The sequence below is a fragment of the Talpa europaea genome, assembly GCF_964194135.1.
Source record: "Talpa europaea genome assembly, chromosome: 10".
In the NCBI taxonomy this organism is placed as follows: domain Eukaryota; kingdom Metazoa; phylum Chordata; class Mammalia; order Eulipotyphla; family Talpidae; genus Talpa; species Talpa europaea.
The window spans coordinates 54,612,237-54,632,069 of record NC_140077.1 but is presented as its reverse complement, the minus strand read 5'-3'; the positions used below and the strand labels follow the sequence as shown (position 1 = coordinate 54,632,069).

General features: G+C 37.2%; 1 protein-coding gene across 1 annotated transcript; it reads left to right on the top strand.

Moving 5' to 3' along the window:
* The first annotated feature begins 9,491 nt into the window (after positions 1 to 9,491).
* Positions 9,492 to 9,902, top strand: LOC311178071 (fucose mutarotase-like). Its single transcript, XM_084244439.1, has one exon. The coding sequence runs from the start codon at positions 9,526 to 9,528 to the stop codon at positions 9,823 to 9,825; it is 300 nt and encodes a 99-aa protein (XP_084100565.1). The 5' UTR covers positions 9,492 to 9,525; the 3' UTR covers positions 9,826 to 9,902.
* Positions 9,903 to 19,833: the final 9,931 nt, after the last annotated feature.

Below are 19,833 nucleotides of genomic sequence, written 5' to 3'. Positions count from 1 at the left end.
GGAACCTCTTTGACATTGGGGACCAGTGTAGCCTATGCAAGAAGCAACACTGAGGAAATTCAACTCCTACCACAAAAGCTAAGGGAGAGAGATCTCTAGAAATGGCAGCTGGGGCAAGATTGTGCCATTCAAACCTCAGATATGGGGGCCTACCTGGTGGTGCAAGGGGTTAAGGTGAAGCAATATGAAGCTACCTGCGGCCACTGCAGCACGAGTTCCATCCCCTGCCAGCCAGAGAGCTACCCACATGGCACAGCAGACCTCTCCTGACTCACCTGCTGCTTCCCTCAGCAGTGTATTTCAGTCAATCTGCTGGTTCTGTCCCCCACTCTGTCTCTGGTGATTCCTCTCACCTCGCCCCATACTTCTGGCCTATACCCCAGTTCTTCTATGCATAAATAAATAAATCTTAAAAAAAAAAAAAAAACTCAGATATGCCTCTGTGTTTGTGTGGAAAACATGCAGATGGCCAAGAGATACTGGAAAAAATGCTCATCAGGGAAATAAGAATCAAAATCACAATGAGATACAATGTGACACGTGTGAGAATGGCCTACATCCAAAAGACCAGAAATTAGTATTGATGAGGATATTGGGAAAAAGGAACCCTCCTACAGTGAATTTAGACCTTGCAGCCCCTGTGGAAAACAGTATAGAGGTTTATCAAAATATTAAAAATACATCTACCATATGACCCAGAAATTCTACTGCTAGATATCTACTGCAAGAACACAAAACACTGGATCAAAAGGATATATTTCTTTTGATAAATGGAAATGCTGAATCATATATGTGTGTGTGTAACTTTATTCTTTTTTTTAAACTGCCAAACTGCCAAAAAGCTGATTCATTTTGCATTCTACCATAAAAATATAAAATTTCCATTTGGCTCATGTGATCTCTATTGTCACTATTCTAACTTGTAGCACCTGTTGAATACTATTATCAGTAAAAAGGAAAAACTGATACAAAGCAAGAAAGTAGGTGGATGGATCTCTAGGATATGCATTAGTGAGAGAGCTCAGTGTTGGAATGTTACATACTGTGTGATATAACATATATTCATTTGATATTCCTAAAAAGACAAAACTATAGTGATAGAAAGATCAGGGATTGTGAGAATAAAAGGATAGTTTGAGGCAGCTGCTTGGCATCCTCATTGTTGTGGTGGTTACACTAATGTACAAATGTGTCAACCTTCATGGTACCACGCAGGAAAAGAAAAAAGGATATTATTAGATGATAACATAAAAATGAAAAAAAAAAACAATGAAAAAAACACTTCCAAATTATTGCAATTTCAATGAAGATAGCAGGATTTCATTGTAGATTAATTTTCATTTCCATAATGTTTAACAATATTGGGTTGATATGCATTGTTTATTTACCATTAGGATTTACTTTGGTAAGTCCCAATTCAAACCTGGTGCCCAGCTGATTTGATTGTCTTCTTGTTATTAAGCTAAAAGTGGTCTTTGTATATTCTAGAGGGTAAGACTTGGTCAGATAATCTGATTTGTGAAAATTTGCACGAGTCTGTGGCTTATGTTTTATATTCTGTTAGATATAGCTTACAAAATAATGCTGCAATAAAGATGAGAGGCAAGATTCTTTTTGAATTAATGAAAGTTTTGGATAGATGCCTAGGAGTGGATTTACTTGGTTGAATGGATAATCCAATTTTAATATTTTGAGACACCTCCACAATGCTTTCCATAAGACTTGGACCAGTTTGCATTCCCACCAACTGTGTAGGAGTGGTTCCCATTTCTCCACATCCTCACCAGCACTTGTTTCTGGTTTTTATCAAACTGGGCCATTCCCACAGGTGCAAATCATTATCTCATTGTGGTCTTGATTTGCATTTCTCTAATAATATGTGATGGTGAACATTTTTCCATTTGTCTGTATGTAGTCTGAAGGTCTTCTTTGGATAAATGTTTGTTTAGCTTTTCTGCCCATTTTTTATTGGGTTGTTGTGTTTTTATAGTGTTTTATGAGTTTTTTTGTGTAACTTTGGTATCAGTCCTTTGTCAGATGTATGAATGGTGTCCAAATATTTTCTCCCATTCACTAGGGTGTCTTTTAACTTTCATTATCATTTCTTTCACTGGGCAGAATCTTTTTAGTTTGAGGTAATCCCAGTTATTATGTTCTCCTTTGTTTTCCTTGTGTTGGGAGGGGGGTGAATCCCTAAAGCTATCACTAAAGATTAAGTCATGAAATGTTTTCCTATGCTTTAAGGTTTTGTATAAAAGACTTTTACCCAGTTTGAGTTGATTTTTGTGTGTAGCGTGGGTTAGTGGTCAGCTCTTGAAAAGAGAACAGCTCTTGAAAAGAGAACACACACAAATACACATGGACATATTTCTAGTAACTATTCTAATTCATTGTTTTAATATATATCCTTATGTCAGCACCAGAATCTCTGATTAGATTACCATAGCTATACTTTAGAATAAGTCATTCTTATGCAGGCCCTGTGAACCTTAGCCTAAGGAGTTGGACATACCCAATATTCAGTTCCCCTGAACTTTCTCACATAACACACAAAACCTACCTTTCATTGGTGAAATTTCCTTAACTTGAATCAGTTTCCTAACTCTTCCCAATTGTAACATGTTTCTGCTTCATAGCAGTATAAGACATTAGAAATAAGTCTCCTGCTCTTTCTACAGTTTAAAATGGTTTTACCAAGTGTTAGTGATGGTAGGAAAATGGATATTCGACATTTTCTTTATGACTTTTTCTTGGGAGAGTGTGTGCCTGTGTGTGTGTGGGGGGGGTGCGGTAGGAGGGCAAGGGATGCTATATCCTTGCCCCAGTGGTGGGCAGTTTTATTTCATGGTTGACAGCACAGTTGACAGCATTAGTTGACAGCATTAGTTGACCACTCCCTTTTATTTATGTAGATTCAGGATTGTGGAAGGGTTTCTCCTATTTCTCTCTCAGATCTTATCATATCCTGAATGTCTAAACCACTGAAGAAGCTCTTTCAGTTTTCTGTTCTATATATTTCTTGGCTCTACCCAGAGAATAGCCATAGAAAAGATATATCAAATGAAGTACAAGTCTCATTTGTTGGGTCTTCACAGGCATTTTAAACAATGCAAATCCAACTTGGCCCTTACGAATTTTTTACATTTTAGTCATTTTTTTTTAAAAGTGGATTTATTTATTTATTAGAGATTTATTTATTTATTTATACAAGCACTGGGTACAGTCAGAAGCATGGGAGGGTGAGAGAATTCACCAGAGCCAGAGCGGGGAACAGAACAGTCAGACTGACAAAGTACACTGCTGAGGGGAGCGGCAGGCGCTGCTGGAGAGGTCTGCGGGCCATGTGGGACCCTCGCCGGTGGCCTGGGATGGAATCAGAGCTGCAAAGGCAGCGGGCAGCTTCTCAAGCCAGCGCTCAACTGCTGCGCCACCAGGCGAGGCCCTTTAGTCATTTTTTTAACCACTGAATGGCTTCCAGTTATTTTTCCTGTGACCTATCTTGCTTAAAGTGGTCATTGGGTTCCATCTCTCCTTCAAGTATTTTTTTTTTTTATATAGAGGCATGCTTTATTTATTTATTTTATTTATTTTGTTTGTTTTGTTTATACATGCACTGGGTACAGTCAGAAGCACGGGAGGGTGAGAGAATTCACCAGAGCCAGAGCGGGGAGCAGAGCAGGCAGAAGGACCGAAGTACACTGCTGAGGGGAGCAGCGGGCGGCAGGAGAGGTCTGTGCGCCATGTGGGACCCTCCTCCGGAGGCCAGGGAGCAGCCGGGGATCGAACTGGCACCGCAGAGGTTGCGGGCAGCTTCGCAACCGAGCGCTCAACCGCTGCGCCACTGGGGAGGCCCGCTTCAAGTATTTTTTTTAAAGATTATTTTATTTTTATACAAGAACTGGGGTACAGGCCAGATGTGTGGGAGGGTGAAAGGATTCACTGGAGACAGAGTGGAGAACAGAACAGGCAGACTGAAGAAATACACTGCTGAAGGGAGCAGCGGGCGAGTCAGGAGAGGTCTGCTTCACCATGTGGGATTCTCGCTGGCTGGCTGGGATCGCACCTGGGCTGAAGAGGCTGCAAACAGCTTCACAATGCAGTGCTCAACAACCTGCGCCACCAGGGATGCCCTTTCCTTCAAGTATTTTATAGTCATTTTGTAATTCAATCCACTTGCTTGCCTTGATCCTTCAGCTCTCAAATAGAAACCATTCTTCTTATATTATTATTATTATTAATTTCTTATAAATATAATAGTGTCATTCTTCACAATCCTAACTAGAGCAGAGCCTGTAGAAATAGATTTTGCAAAGGAATATTAGATTAGGAAACTTCATAAAACCTTAGCCAATCTGTTCATTTTCTTGAACCTTACAGTATGCTCATCAAGTAACAAATATGCAAATATGGTCCCTGGATCCTTCAGCTTAAAGATTATTTCAGGAAGAAAGTTTCTGCAATACAGTTACTTGAATACTCTGAAGAATGAAACATACTAAAAAAAAAAAAAGTCTATTATAAAATCATCGCAATGTGGAGAGTATTTCCTAGAGGCTTTGGAATTTGACCAGAATGATGAATATCATATATACCATTTGAGCCGATAAAAGCTACGAGGCAGCAAATTTCCCAGTAAAGGCAACAGTATGAGTAAATATAGCACATTGGTACTGGGTAGACCAGAATACATTAGCCCAGGCTGAAAGCAACTCTCACCTTTAGCTTGAGACATGGCCGAATGTGGGAGAGAAATTATGCTAAATACTTTAAAGTTGTCATTTTTGGGGCCTCCTTGGTGGCGCAGGACAGCACTATCAAGCTATCAAACTATCACCAGCTACTATAGTATGAGTTCAATCGCCCACCAGCAAGGGTGCAGCCCACATGGTGCAGCAGACCTTTCCTGACTTATCCACTGCTCCCCTCAGCAGTGTATTTCAGTCAGACTGCCTGTTCTGCTCCCCACTCTGTCTCTGGTGAATTCTATCACCCCCAGCACTTCAGGTATACACCCCAGTTCTTGTATGCATAAATAAATAAATAAATATTTTTAAAAAATAAAATTGTCATTTTTATCTCTAGTTCTTTCAAATTCTTGAATGACTTTGAATGTTCCATATTTCATGGGTAAATACCAAATAATATACCTTCTATTGTACTACTAAAATAGCATATTTTTACTGTGTTTATTTGGGGAGAATATTACAATGATTACACACAGGACAATTGTGAACTGTGTAAATAATGTGATCTTGTCATGAAATATTTTTTATTTTGACCTCAGTGTTTTAAACTATTGTCATTGCCTGATGCTCTTTTACAGAACTTTATTTTAGAGATATCAAGTCATAAGTAAGTCTGGAGAGGAGAATATACAGCTTACTCTTTAAGAGTATGACATTTGAAATTAGTCCCAGGGATGTATGTTCCAGATCCATTAACTACTATGCAATTTACTGAACTGATGACTATCAAAAATCAAAAATCACTCAAGACAGCTGCAAACTCATCTCTTCTTATTTCATCTAGTTGAAATGTACTAATTATTCTCCAAATGTCAGGTCTGGATATTTCTCTGTAAAGACATTTTCTACTTTTCTGTGGAATTTAGAAATTGGCTCCAAATTGAACTTAGTAGTAGGAAAGCATATACATTTCAGGACTTGCCTATCTTTGCAAAATTTTTAAATGAAAGCAATATTATATTTTTTAGAGTCATCTGTTTGACTGTTTAATACATATGTCATGTCTTACCTAATTAGAAGCCAAACATCACTCTACATAGACTGCATAAGTTGACAGAGACAGAATGCACCTCATGCAAAGAGCAATGCTACCTACACACCACTTATTACTGCAGAATCTTCGGCAATGAATATCCTATGTGCCCATGTAGCTCATATTTTATATAAAACAACCACAATATCTACCTCCAAAGTTGGCTATAATAAAGTCAGCAGTTTTCAGGAACTAAAATGGTAAGGAAAAAGTAAATTAAATTTAATACTACATAACATTAATTCGCAGACATCCCTCAAGAGATTTGCAAGATTCTCTTTTCATTGTTGAGGGAAACTTGGTTATAAAATTCCCACTCATCTATAGCCCCTAATTATTTCTAAACATTTAAAAATTGAAAGTAGTATAATTGACATTCATAGATTTTCTCCAAACTGTATATCCAATGTGGTTATCTGCTAGATCTCATGTTACTGACATTTGCTATTTAATACTGACCTTTTGAATAAAATTACTCTCTTGTCATTAACCTAAACTAAACACAGTAATTGACAACTGGCATTGATATATTTTATTTACTAACAATCTCTTTCTAAAAGAGTTGCTATAACACCAATGTTTTGATCTTTTTTTAAATATACTGTAGATTCACATGCTTTATTTTATTAGACTTTATGATTTCCTTCTGTATGTGGAAACACATTATTATCATCATCATAATCATCATCATCACAAATTTATATCCTGCAAAAAGGGTCTGGAAAAGTAGGCTACATTTTGGCTTGGTCCAATGTTGGATGTTTTTTACTCGGATATTTTCTACACAATAACTTCTTCAAGCATAGTTATTGTGGAAGAAACATAAGGACATTTTAAAAAAATATTGATAGAATGATGCTGAATACTCTAAAATATTTTCTAGAATCATGGAAAATCCCAGAATTGTGTGCATTTCTACTGACCAGTCTCATACCCAGCAAGGTTTCAGTCTGTAGTATTATCTCAGAAAATCAAGTATAAATCTTGCTTATCTCAGCAGCACCTGAGCATTTGTGCATCTAAGTGGCCAAGCAGATACCACATCGCATGCAGGTGAACAGAACAACATACCTCTCCAGTCTTGAGATGAATGTGGATTAATTTAGATTTTTTACAGGTTTTTAACATTCTGAAAACATCATTAAAGACTTAAGCAACCTCAGTTCAGCCCAAAAGACTAATTCTAGTGAAATAGCAAATGTCATTATTAACAAGTAATACTGACATCTATTTTTATGGTCAGGTTATTGAAGTTTTGTTATCATTACTGATACTGAATAGTTCAGCAGAGAGATACATTGGGTAGCTGTTTCCCTTAAATTACCATCATTTGGAACTCAATCATTCTACAAAAATCTGATATCTATGCTCTTTAATAACGTAAAGTAGAAACACGGGATTTTCAAAATTAGAGTCTTTATATTAGAGGATACCATGTTTTACTTGGATAATGAGCCAGTATATAAAATAAGGTAGTTTCTTCATGATAAATTTAGCTGGTTATTAATTAATTGGGACAGAGTTGCAACATACATTATATCTCTTACCTTCTTGACATTTTCTTAAAAATTACAAAATCTAGATCAGATGGTGCAATAAGATTTATGTTTCAAACACTACATTTTGAAAGAAAATCTTCCAAAAATTAGTGTTATTGTAAGTAAATATTTGAAAACATCATTTCCCTAGATTTTAGTAATAGAAATTTGTCAAAAGGTCAAAAGTTTATTAGGCATTATGAGCAAACTTCTTTATATACTATGAACCCATCAAACAAATCCTCCTTATTTTCTACTAATTTAGAGTTCTGAGGTTCTTTTAATCTAAAGATTAGTATTTCTTTGACAGTGTATTGTATGTATAAGCTATACCAAACACAAAATTTGCATTAAAAATTACTCACCTCTTATATAGCCATGAAAACTAGTTCTTTTCAAAATACACAGGAAGGCAGTAAGTTATGGTGGAAAAGATGAGATTGAATCAGACAAATCTGAATTCAGAGTAGGATTTTCCAGATAGATAGTACTTAATTTCTTTGATTCTCAATTTTCTGTATTAAGTAAGTATAGTATCAATCTTGTAGTGTGTTTGCAAGGCTTATAATAAATATAAGTATGATGTCTGGCACTTACTAGGGACTCCACAAATGTAGCTGCTTGGTACTATTTCCATCACCAAAATTTATTCTACATTGTATTTCTAGGATAAAAGATTACAATGCAGTATAAACATAAACATGGAAACTTGAGACTTGAGTTCTGAGAGAATCTGTAACCATCCCCCTAAACTTCTTATATTTTTAAATTAAGCACAGCTAAAATAATGTCTCTGTAGCTATAATAATTACATTAAAGCTATGATTCAATGATTAAATACGTGAACTAACTTCTTAAAATAGTCAGAAATTCTAGGCCATTGATATATACATAAAAGTATGGAAATGAACATCTGAAAAATGAGAAGCAATAAAAGCAGTAAAAGAGACCATACAATAATAGATAAAGGGACATAGAGATAAATGTATTATCTTTAAAATAGGGCATGAGAGCAATATTATATTAAGTTAAAATGGGGCTAGGAATTTGGATAATTTAGTTTCACAAAATTTAAAATTAAAATACATACATGATAATTTAATATTATTTCTAAATACATTTGTGGGTATTAGAATAATTATTTTCCGCTACAGACCTAGGAAATAAAATGAATAATTACACAGGGCAGTGGGCAAAATGTAGTGATGGTAATTATGGAGCTAATGACACAATATTTAAGAAGAATTAGCCTTTATCAGACATGGTGAACAATTAGAGAAAATGGTAAAGGCCTGGAATCTAGAGAGTAGCAGAAAAAATTTTAGAAAAATAGTGTGTCCAATTCCGAATCTAGAAACTCATTGAAGCCTCAGTGCTTAGCTGTCCAATAAATCTATGAGGAATGAAAAGATGTGCAAAGAGAAGAAAAAAAACCTTTTCTTATCTATATGATAAACATTTTAATAAAATTATAATAGATAAATACTTAAAATTTTTATTACATACTTTCAATTTTCCAAAGGCAATTTTAAGAATTATGTGGTTAAGACTCTACTAAAAAGAACCATCTCTACTAAAAACAACTATCAAACAATAATATTTGTTCAAAGGAAAAATTAAAAGCTCCCTGATACAGCCCACAAAAACCAGGCAGCTACTTCACACCAAAGTGGGTTTATACAGAAACAACAATAAAATGACAATTTGGAAAGTACAATTCATCAAGTGCACACATGTTCCTAGAACAAAAGCCTAAACCTACTTTTATGGATTCTCTTATTGGTAGTGAAGTACTGTAAAATTACGGTTCTATTTGGGAAATAATTTTTATGATCATCCAATATCAGATATCTACATTATACATTAACATATTAAGCATCTTAGACCATGAAATTAAATTAACTTTTTAAACTTTGAGTTTTGCCATCATAATTGATCCTTTTTATTTATATTAATATTTTCTGCTTTTCATTTTATTATGTTATCTGTTCATTTTTCTACATAACTAACATTCATTAGGGCACAATTTGTGGAATATTGCTTTCTTCTTGAAATTATTTTTTCCTCTCTCAAAAAATATTCTGGACCGAGGCCCCGCCCACTCCGGGCCCGACCTCCCGTGACCTTGGTGGTGCTGAAGGGTGTCCAGGTGGTGCTGAAGGGTGTCCCCGCGCTGCTGTCCCCCGAGCTGCTCTACAAGCTGGCGCGCATGGGGCACGGGGACGAGATCGTGCTCGCAGATGTGAACTTCCCCATGTCCTCCGTCTGCCGGTGCGACCCACAGGAGATCCGCGCAGACTGCCTGGGCATCCCCCAGCTCCTGGAGGCCGTGCTGCAGCTGCTACCCCTGGACAGCTACGTGGAGAGCCCGGCCGCTGTCATGGAGCTGGTGCCCACTGACAAGGAGAGGGGCCTTCAGACCCCCGTGTGGGGGAGCTACCGGTCCATCCTCTGCAAGGCGGGCTGTACGAGCCAGCTGGCCAAGATCGAGAGGTTTGCGTTTTACTAACGGGCCAAGAAGGCCTTTGCTGTTGTGGCAACAGGGGACACGGCCCTCTACGGGAACCTCATCCTCAAGAAGTGGGTGCTGGCCCCCTACGCCCTTTGCTAGGCCTGACGAAGACCCGGGGCCGTCAAGGTGGAGGGATGGCTTGCTCCCTGCTCATGAATACAATGGAAAAGCTCCCCCCCAAAAATATATTCTGTATTTTTCCCAGTCTTCAAACAACTAAGAGAAAATATGATGAGACAATGCACAAGAAATTGAGAAACAAAGGTAATGATTCCTTATATTTTTTTCCAACAGGTTTGAAATCGACCAAGGCCTTCCAAAAAGACAATACCTTATACTGAGGTAAACATTACAGCCTACAGGGCAAATCTAGCACATTACTTGTATTTGTAAATAAAGTAAATCGGAATACAGTTACAGTCATTATCGTTCAGATTTACATATCTCTATCACTTCTTTAGTGTAATAATGATAGAGTTGAGGAGTTGTAACTGAGATATGTCATAAAATGGAAAATATTTGCAAACTTATCGATTGCAAAAAAATGGTGCTGATGTCTGCCTTAAACTATAGGATAAGACTATAATAGTATTATGTGATATATACATATGTTGTAAATGAATATATGCTATATCATTATGGAATATGTTATAAATAATAGGAGGAGTACAGAGGTATTACTTTCTGTATAAGAAATTATTTTTCAGTAGTCACGCTTCTTATTATGCAAATGACAAGAAAAAATATTTTTGCTTTAAGACAAGAGCTACTCCCAACTTTGCAAACAAATGTAAGATACAATGCAATCTTCAATAACACATATACAATTTAAAGTCAAAAAATCCCAAGTACGATTATGTATAACTGAGCAGACTTTATGTCTAGCCTCACAAGATCAACATATTCATATACCTCCACTTCAATTGACTTGTTAAATCTATAATATGAAAGACTTTTGATATGTTGGAGGAAATGGTTGAATCTGTGAACTGAAAGAAAATAGTGTGATTCTAAAGGAATCAAAGTTTGGGGCTCCTCATTTATTTCTAAGGTGCTGTTACAACATATCTAGCTAATCCCAACAAGTCTGCATTCCCTATGTGCTTTTCGCCTAAAGAACTGGGACAGTTTGCAGGGATGAATTAGTGCAACCTATCGCTGCTGATGAGATTGGAGAAGCAACTTAATTCTCATCTGTGAAGGAGGGCACATTTATAAAGAGACAGCTAAATTATTAAAGTTCAATTCCACACATTTCAAAACAGTCCTTTAAAAATAATTGCTGTCATTAGTGTAGTAGTCTTTCAGGAAAATGACAAGACTGTTGATTTATATTCTCACTTTTAAAATTCCATCACCCATTTCCCTGAGGTAAAATGATTCTAGTGACTTAAATTTCCAAATAGGAAACCACATTTACATTATATATGACTTTAATATTTTTTCACTCTTTAATTAATTTTTTGAGAAATAAAGTGCAAATTTGAGTCTATGTTAATGAAGTTAGTGATTAATTACTTGCGCTCTCATCTGGAGTTTTTTTAACCAAGAAAAGTGAATATTAGGTGTAAAAAAAGTCCCAGTAGTATAGACTAACAATATATGTCTGCCAAGTGCTTATGATAAAAAGTGAAGTGTTTTTTTCCAGAAATTTTGAGTATTTAAGTATCTATATTTACACAGGAAATTATTCAAAATTAACTTTAGCTGAACATTCTATTTTTTAAATTTATTACTTAAGTAAGGCTTTCTATGGCACTAAGTGTGTTGTTTATATGTGTATTTTATGTGCATGATTAGAAACTTCAACAGAGCTATTTAAACTCATATTCCAGGAACATTGCCTTTTAGCTGATTTTTTTAAATTAAAACACACTAATGGGGGTCACCAGATACATTGCAAAAGATTCAATTAAATTTGACTTGAGGCTAAAAGGACATAAGTATTTAGTATAAATATGACCCAGATGATTACATGTGACACACTAAAAACATTGAAGAAAAAAAATCTATTCATCTAAAATTCAACCTTATTTTGACTTAAAACAATACTTCTCTTAAGGTTAAACTTTGTAAGTTCAATATGAGTTGAAATTAAGGTACCAACAAGGTTACACTCCTTTTGGAAGGTCTAGGGTTTTAAAAAGCTGTTAACTCGCTTTTCCCAGCTTCAAGAAGCCATCCACATTTCTTAGTTCATGGCTTCTTTCCTCCCCATCTATTTTTTTTAAACGATTTATTTATTTTTATACAAGAACTGGGGTATAGGCCAGAGGCTCGAGAGGGTGAGAGGATTCACTAGAGACAGAGTGGGGAGCAGAAAAGGCAGACTGACTGAAATACACTGCTGAGGGTTGCTGAGGGGAGCAGAGGGCGCGGCAGGAGAGGTCTGCGCCGCCCATGTAGGAATTTTCCTGGCTGGCCATGAATCCAACCTGCACTGCAGAGGGTGCAACAGCTACTCATGCTGTGCTCAACCCACTGCACTACCAGGGAGGCCCCCTCCTCATCTTAAAATCAATTCAGTTGTATTCCTTCCACTTTCCTTCTATAGTCAGATCTCCCTCTGCCTACAGACAAAAAAGGATTTCTACTTTTAAGGACCCATGAGATTAACTTTAGTCACACATCTAATCCAAGATAAATTCCCTATTCCTATGTTTTTAATTAACCACAATTGCAAAAGTCCCTTTTGCCATATAAGGTACCACATTCTCGTGTTGCTGGGTTTCAGATATGGACATCTTTGGCAGGCCATTAGACTGTGTAACACAATGGTTTACTAAAGATATCAATTAAATCTGAAGGTAGAAACACTGTTATAGACTAATTTTGCTCCAGCCTGGCTGTCACTAGAATAACCTACTGAGCACCAAATACCATGCTAGAATAACTGATCAGTATTGTAGAGAACAGATTCTAGCAGATTCTGAGGCTTTAAAGGCTACACTGGGAAAAGAATCGCTAATATAGGGTATGGGTAGGTAATCTCTGGCCTGCTAAGCAAATTTAGCCAAGTGATTTGTTTTATATATATGTGATTGTTTTGTACAATTTTTAATGTGTTATCTTTTACTGTATATAATTGATAGGCCATAAAATTTACTCTATGTTTCAATAATACTTGAAAAATTGTGCTATCATTGTGTAGAATTGATTTCCCAAAAATGTCCATGCAGTTTTCTCCATGATGTCCAGAGTAGGCTTTTTTCAATATATGTAGGTATATGGCAGTCCTGTGGGCCTTTAGAGAAACTTTAATCGAATTCAAGAATGCAAATGACCTAGATTTAGGAATATCTCCTGAAATAAACATTTTGTTGCAGAAGTCTATTGAAGATAGGTTACAATTCTAGAAGCAAAGTTTTGTTATATGAAGTCATCCTCTCCTCAACGCCACATATTCCTAACTCATTCCCGAGCACAGGCTATATATAACCCATAGTTTATTCCATCTACTTTAGAATTTACAGCTTTGTAAATTATCCATAGGTATGTAATTAAATCTGATCTTTTCTCCTACTAATCTGTCTCATGGTAATTCGTTTGCTCTTCCTGAACAAGAAAAACCCAGAGAGGTAGAGGTATGCTCTCCTGAGCTCCAACAATTTCCTCTATCTCATTCTAGCACATTTTTTATCATCCCAATAAGTATCTCTACAGCAGTTACCACTCACTACCATCACTGCTTTCCCTCAGCACATGGCAATTTAATTTCTGTCTCTGAAGATTTGTCTATTCTGGATATTTAGTGAAAATGAGATTATGAAGTATGCAGTTTTTTTGTGTCTTGTTTCTTTCACTTAACATAACCTTTCCAAGTTTTACCTGTTTATAAAACACGGCCAAGGTGGGGGAGAGGCCACTGTCTATGGGTTCTCACTCTTGCACTCACAATTACAAGACATCACTCAGGCTCAGGGTGCAACAAAAATGGGGTTTACTATCAAAGAGGAGATTGGGAAGAAGGAAGGCTACAGATGGCCAGCTATCCTACCCCAGAGAGTCCAGTAGTCTAAAACAAAGGCTGCTTATACAAAATGGTGCTGTCCCTTTGACAAGAGCCTGGAGCTGGTGGCAGGCTCAGCAGTAGATCAGGATGCAACTCACAATGACATCTAGAGGTGATCATAGGTGGGGTTGCTGAGGTGATACCATAGCAATACATGCCAGCAGTCCAAAGGCCAAGCTGGACAGCATCCTATGCCAGACCAGATAGTACCAGATGCAATAGCACCAGGAGGTGGTGCCAAAGGATCAGAAGTGGTGATAGATCTCTGAGGTGGCCTGACAAAATTCAGTAGCAGTGCCAACCACAGATCAGCAGTGCTGGGCAATAAAGTTGGTCAACACTGGGCACCAGGAGTTGGTGCCAGAGACACCAGTGTTACAGCTCTTTGTAAACCGTTGGCAAACACCAATAGCAAACCACTTTTTTAGAGATAATAGGTAGGCTGATGGTGCTCTTTACAGGCAATGTCAGAGGCAGGACCAGAGGCATATGTAGCAGCTAGGTCTCTGCAAAGGTCTGAAGAGGTCTGGGATTCTACAGAGGCCTCAAAGTCTTGACAAATGTGTCTGCAGCCCTCTGCTCAATGTTTCTTTCCTGAAGCTTTCAGACTAATGGCTAAAGCTGACTCCTGCCCTTATAGCCCTGCTTATAGCCTCTTGAGGATCCCTACCTTTCAAGTCCGATTGGACTATTTTCAATTCTAGCTGTTTGATTGGTGCTTACTAAGCACCAATCAGATTGCTCCATTTTCAATTCCTCAATGGACTCAAAACATTGAATGGAACTGGTGAGAGCTCACACCTGGTTTGTCCATCAGAGCTCTAATCTGATTGGTCCATTTCTAATCCCTGTGCCATATTCAAAAGCGAAATCCCAGCCACCTGCCCAGACCTGACCTGCACTAAGTCAGTGCAGGCTCTGTGGTGGTGCACACAGGGGAGCCACTGTGCAGCCAGCCTCAGCAGGTGGAAGGCAGGCTGCACTCAGTACAGCTTGGCGGGGCTAGGTGTAGAGACACAGGAGGGTTGCAACAGGGCTGGAGTGCAGGTCCCCACAGTTCCAGGGCAGGCAGCCTCAAAGCCCACCATGGCACAGGCTTGCTCTGGGCCAGGGTGAGGAAACTACTGGTGCCTGCGGGCAGAGCTCAAAGTTGCTCCCAGGCTGCAAATGCTGAGGTTGAGGGTCTACCTGCAGGTGGCACACAGAACCAGCTAAGCCTCAGCCTGTGGGAATGCCCTGTACCTGCCAGGACCACAGGGCCCATTTCACTTGCACCATGAGTCAGTAGTTTACTTATTTCTGTTACTAAATGAAACTCAAATTTAACAGGTCTTCTTGTTTTATTTGTTAAATCTAGTAGTCTTATACACTAATATAATTGTAGAGTAAAAACAGGCTTGAGTTTTGTTAAATGTGTAACTTTCCAAACACCCCCATTTTATCTCTGTATTCTTTTTAACACTCAAAGCCCATAGATTACTATCAAAGACAGGAGGGGCTCTTTATTTTACTATATCAGTGATAGCTGATCTGTCGCTGGAACTCTGATTCCCCCTTCATTCTTCCTTAGCGAAACACTGCTACTTCCTAAGCAGCAGCTCTCATTTAAATTTTACTATCTGTCTCGTTAATGACTTTGGGTCAAAATAAAATCTTGGGAAGGGCCTCCCCTGGTGGCGCAGTGGTTGAGCGCTGGGCTATGAAGCTGCCCGCAGCCTCTGCAGTGCTGGTTCGATCCCTGGCCACCGGCGTGGGTCCCACATGGTGCACAGACCTCTCCTGCTGCGCCCACTGCTCCCCTCAGCAGTGTATTTCATAGGTCTGCCTGTTCTGTTCCCACTCTGGCTCTGGTGAATTCTCTCACCCTCCTGCGCTTCTGACTGTATCCAGTGCTTGTATAAATAAATAAATAAATCTTTAAAAATAAAAAAAAAAATCTTGGGCATGCATTGTACTCAGTTACCATATATTTTTTTATTTTCTTTTATTCTAAAATAATTACTCAATTCATTTTTTTTCAACATATTGATACTTTCAGAGTCCAAGTCACTTATTTTCTTGAAGATGGCAGATTTGCTCTACTCCAAATCTGGGATAAATTAAATGTCAAAATAAATAATGAAGTCAACTGTATGGTGTCGAATGGAAACTAGAACTCTGGTGGCAAACATAATGTAGTGTATACATATGTTGATTTATAAGGCTGAACACATAAAACCCATAAATATTATAAACCAGTACTACTTCAATTAATAAAAGTTATATTAAAGGATTAAAATTCATGGAGCAAAATAGAATTTCAAAGTAACGTAAATGATAAATAAACAAGGAGACTGATTTTAAACTCCAACTTTCACAAAGAAAAAACACTGATAGAAATATCAAACCAGGTAGGGAAAAGAATATTTTTTCCTATTCCCTCTGGTGTCATTGCCTCTTCTTTGCTTTTCCAAAGTTTCTAATTGCTTTTTTATCTTCCCCTTTATTTTATTCACCACAATCAACAGTAGAAAGAAAGTTCTTTATGAAAGAGACTTACTTGTGATTTAGAGTGTGTCTACATGGTTTTCAAAACCCATAAGTCAAATATCTATGTTGAACACTGTATTACTTTCAGGGTCTCAATCCCCAAGTTCTGTCTAAAATGTCTGTTACTAAGCACACACACACACACATGCTATACAATGTACTTGTGCTATGTTAATAAGCTCAACTAACTGTCTCCTCTGCTATAGATACTGTTCCCTGATTTCTGCCTGATTTTCTGCTGCATGCTGTATAAAAGTGAGAAGAAAATGTAAAGAATAGAGAATAGAGATTTACAGATTTTGTCATGGGGTAAAGAGTTTCCTCCCTGGCCAGAACATGAATGGCTTGTCATTTTTTCTATAAAAGGAAAAATTCTCTCTGTCTATACTGTTTATCCATTACATCAATGCAATCATGTGAGCCGCACATTTTTTTTTTTGTGGGACCCTCACCAGTGGCCGGGGATCCAACTGGCACTGCAGAGGCTGCGGGCAGCCTCACAACCCAGCGTTCAACCGCTGCGCCACCAGGGGAGGCCCCGCACAACTTTTTTATAAGGTTCAAAACAAATTGCCAATGTATTAGCTTATTCCTATTGCCGCTATATAATATTACAACAAACTTAGTGACTTAAAGCAGCACAAATTTATTTCCCTATTGTCCTGAAGGCCAGAAGTGTGAAATGAACTAAATAAAGGTGTTGGCAGAGTTTATTTCCTTCTGTAGGTGGTAGGGGAGAAAGCTTGCATGCCCCTTTCCAGCTTCTGGAAATTTTCCGCATTCCTTGGTCCCCAGTTCTCTTCCAAAATTCATATCCCTGCAAACAACCTTTATTTTTGTTGTGTTATCTCTCCTAACTTCTCTATATCTCCTTTCTTTCTCTTATAAATACTTTTGTGATTATATTGGACCCACCAATAATCCAGGGTAATTTCCTTATCATAAGGTCCTTAATTTAATCACAACTACAAGCCCTTTTTACAATATAAGGTGACATTCTCACAGGTTTTGTGGATTAGAACATTTGGGAGCTATTATTCTGCTTATTACACCAATGAAACCAAAATTAAAATCTTTCCCCAGAACAGAATAAAAGGAAGCAAAAATGAATCTTTGGAGTAGATCTTATACATGTTGCTATACCACACAATCTTCCAAATGATTCTTTTTTGTTGTTGTGCAATGCTTTTACTTTAGCAAAAACTGAAATGTGAAGGAGAAAGAGAAGGAAAGAAGATAGAAAAAGAAGAAAAGAAGAGGAAGAATTGTTTTTCTGATTAAGAACAAAAGCAACAATAATAAGAAATAAAGTATATGGCCTTTACATAAGCAAACATAAATTAACTTTTATCTTAATTCTGGGATGGTTTAAAGTTGACTTGTAATTGATGTTATTTTACTGTTAAACTGCAAAAGTCACTATATCAACATATCCATGAAGGATTTGAAATGGACTTACTGGTACTATTGTCTATTTGATTCAATTAAAATATGTCACTCTAAACTCTGAAATTCATCTGGATAAATTTTTGACTTATATCATCTTTCTGACCTTTACCAAAATTTTCTATACTCACAACATTATTCAAAGTTGTAAGGAGCTTGCTTACAGACACTTCACCCCTGGAGAAATGGAAACACATTTTAGGGAGAAAATAACTTATTTTATTTCCTGGCAGAGTCAGAAATGTGCCAGTGTGACATTATATTGAGTTTATTGAAGTGAATGTTACATACAACATGCAGATAGTAAGTTCAAAACATTCCCATCTAAAGTGACAGGAATAGAGTTAAGAAATGCAAAAGTAAACTCTCAAAATATGTCACTGTATTGAGGCAGGCATTCCCCAGCAGGCATCTTTCCTTGTGCTTCCTGTTGAAGATCAGATGATCTGGAGTCCAACAGCTATGGCTTTTTAGCTCACTTAGAAATCAAGTAAATAAATTTAGTATTGCATCATTTTTTTCTGCCCTTACCTTAAGTGATTTTTATCTAAAATAAATAAAGCAGGATGGTAATGGCGGGCAGAATCCAAGCCATCACTAATATAGTGACCCCAAGACCACCTGCCTCCCTTCCCTGATCACTGAAATATAGGATATTTACTATCTACACATGCCAGGAGATAAAGTAGTATAGAGACCAGTAGTATAGTGGAAAGAGACATTGGCTGTTTCCTTTTAAGCATTAAAGATCAAGAAACCATTTTCATTTTCTTGCATGCTGTGTAAGTTTCTGAGTTTTCCACGTAACTTTTCTCATCTCAACTATTTTTTGTTTTTCCTTGCTTTCTTGACTCTGACCCTTGATCCACTAAAGAAATAATATTTTGGCTGCTTTCTAGTTCCTCAATTTAAATTCTTTCTCCTAGTAAAATTTTCTATATTTCTGTACATGATTTGCATTAATTTTAAATACAAACTGAGACTGAAATCTTGTGTTTGCTTTTCTTTTTTCTAAATACATTATTGTATTCCCTTTTTTTGTATTTTTGTAATTGAGATTAGCATTGGTTTGCAACATTATATGTGATTCAAAGATATATGTTTGCACCTCTTCAGATATGTTACCACATCTCACCCACCACCAAAGCACCCATTATCCACTTTTCTTCCCTTTCTTCCGACACGTGCCCTCCCCCTGTGTAGCTTCAATTCTGCAGTCAGATTCATGGGATTTGTTTTGGTTTGGTTTGATCTTTTTCTTTTCTTCTGTTAATTCTTCCTATTTGATAACAATATTACCATCTTGAAAATTTACCATTAAATTTACCTACTACGGGCCTTCCTGGTGGCACAGGGTTTGTTAAAGACAGTGCTATCAAGCTGTTGACAGGCACTGCGGCATGAGTTTGATTCTTGGTCGGCCAGGGAGCAACCCACATGGCACAGCAGACCTCTCCTGCCTCACTGGCTGCTTCCCTCAGCAGTGTATTTCAGTAGATCCACTTGTTCTGCTCCCCACTCTCTCTGGTGAATATTCTCACCCCCTGCACCTCTGGCTTACACTCCAATTCTTGTATGTATAAATAAATAAATCTTTTAAAATAAATAAATAAAATTACCCACTAAATTTATTGCTATAAATAACCATCTTGTTTTAAAGATTTAATTCAATTTAAAGAATATGACTTAATTGCTACCTTGCATAAGGCATTATGTTTTTAACCTGAAATGTTACTATAGTTAAATTTAACTGGACATTTCCTATTTGTTTTGAAATACAAGAAGATAGAGAAAATAGACTTTAAATATAAATGAAAATGCTTAATATATTCACAAGTGAAACTTGAAATTCTTTGAAAGGTTTTTGGGGATCTAAAAAAATTATGGGGCATTTCAGGCATTTTCATTTCTATCTCAAGAGATAGGGAGGATGTTGGTTGATACCTGGGTTAGGGGAATATTCAAAAATAATTAGCATTTGTCAATACTTTGACCTAGTTTCTATATTATTCACATGT

Excerpts from the sequence above, each read along its gene's own strand:
- LOC311178071 (XM_084244439.1), top strand. The coding sequence starts at position 9,526 with ATGGGGCACGGGGACGAGATCGTGCTCGCAGATGTGAACTTCCCCATG.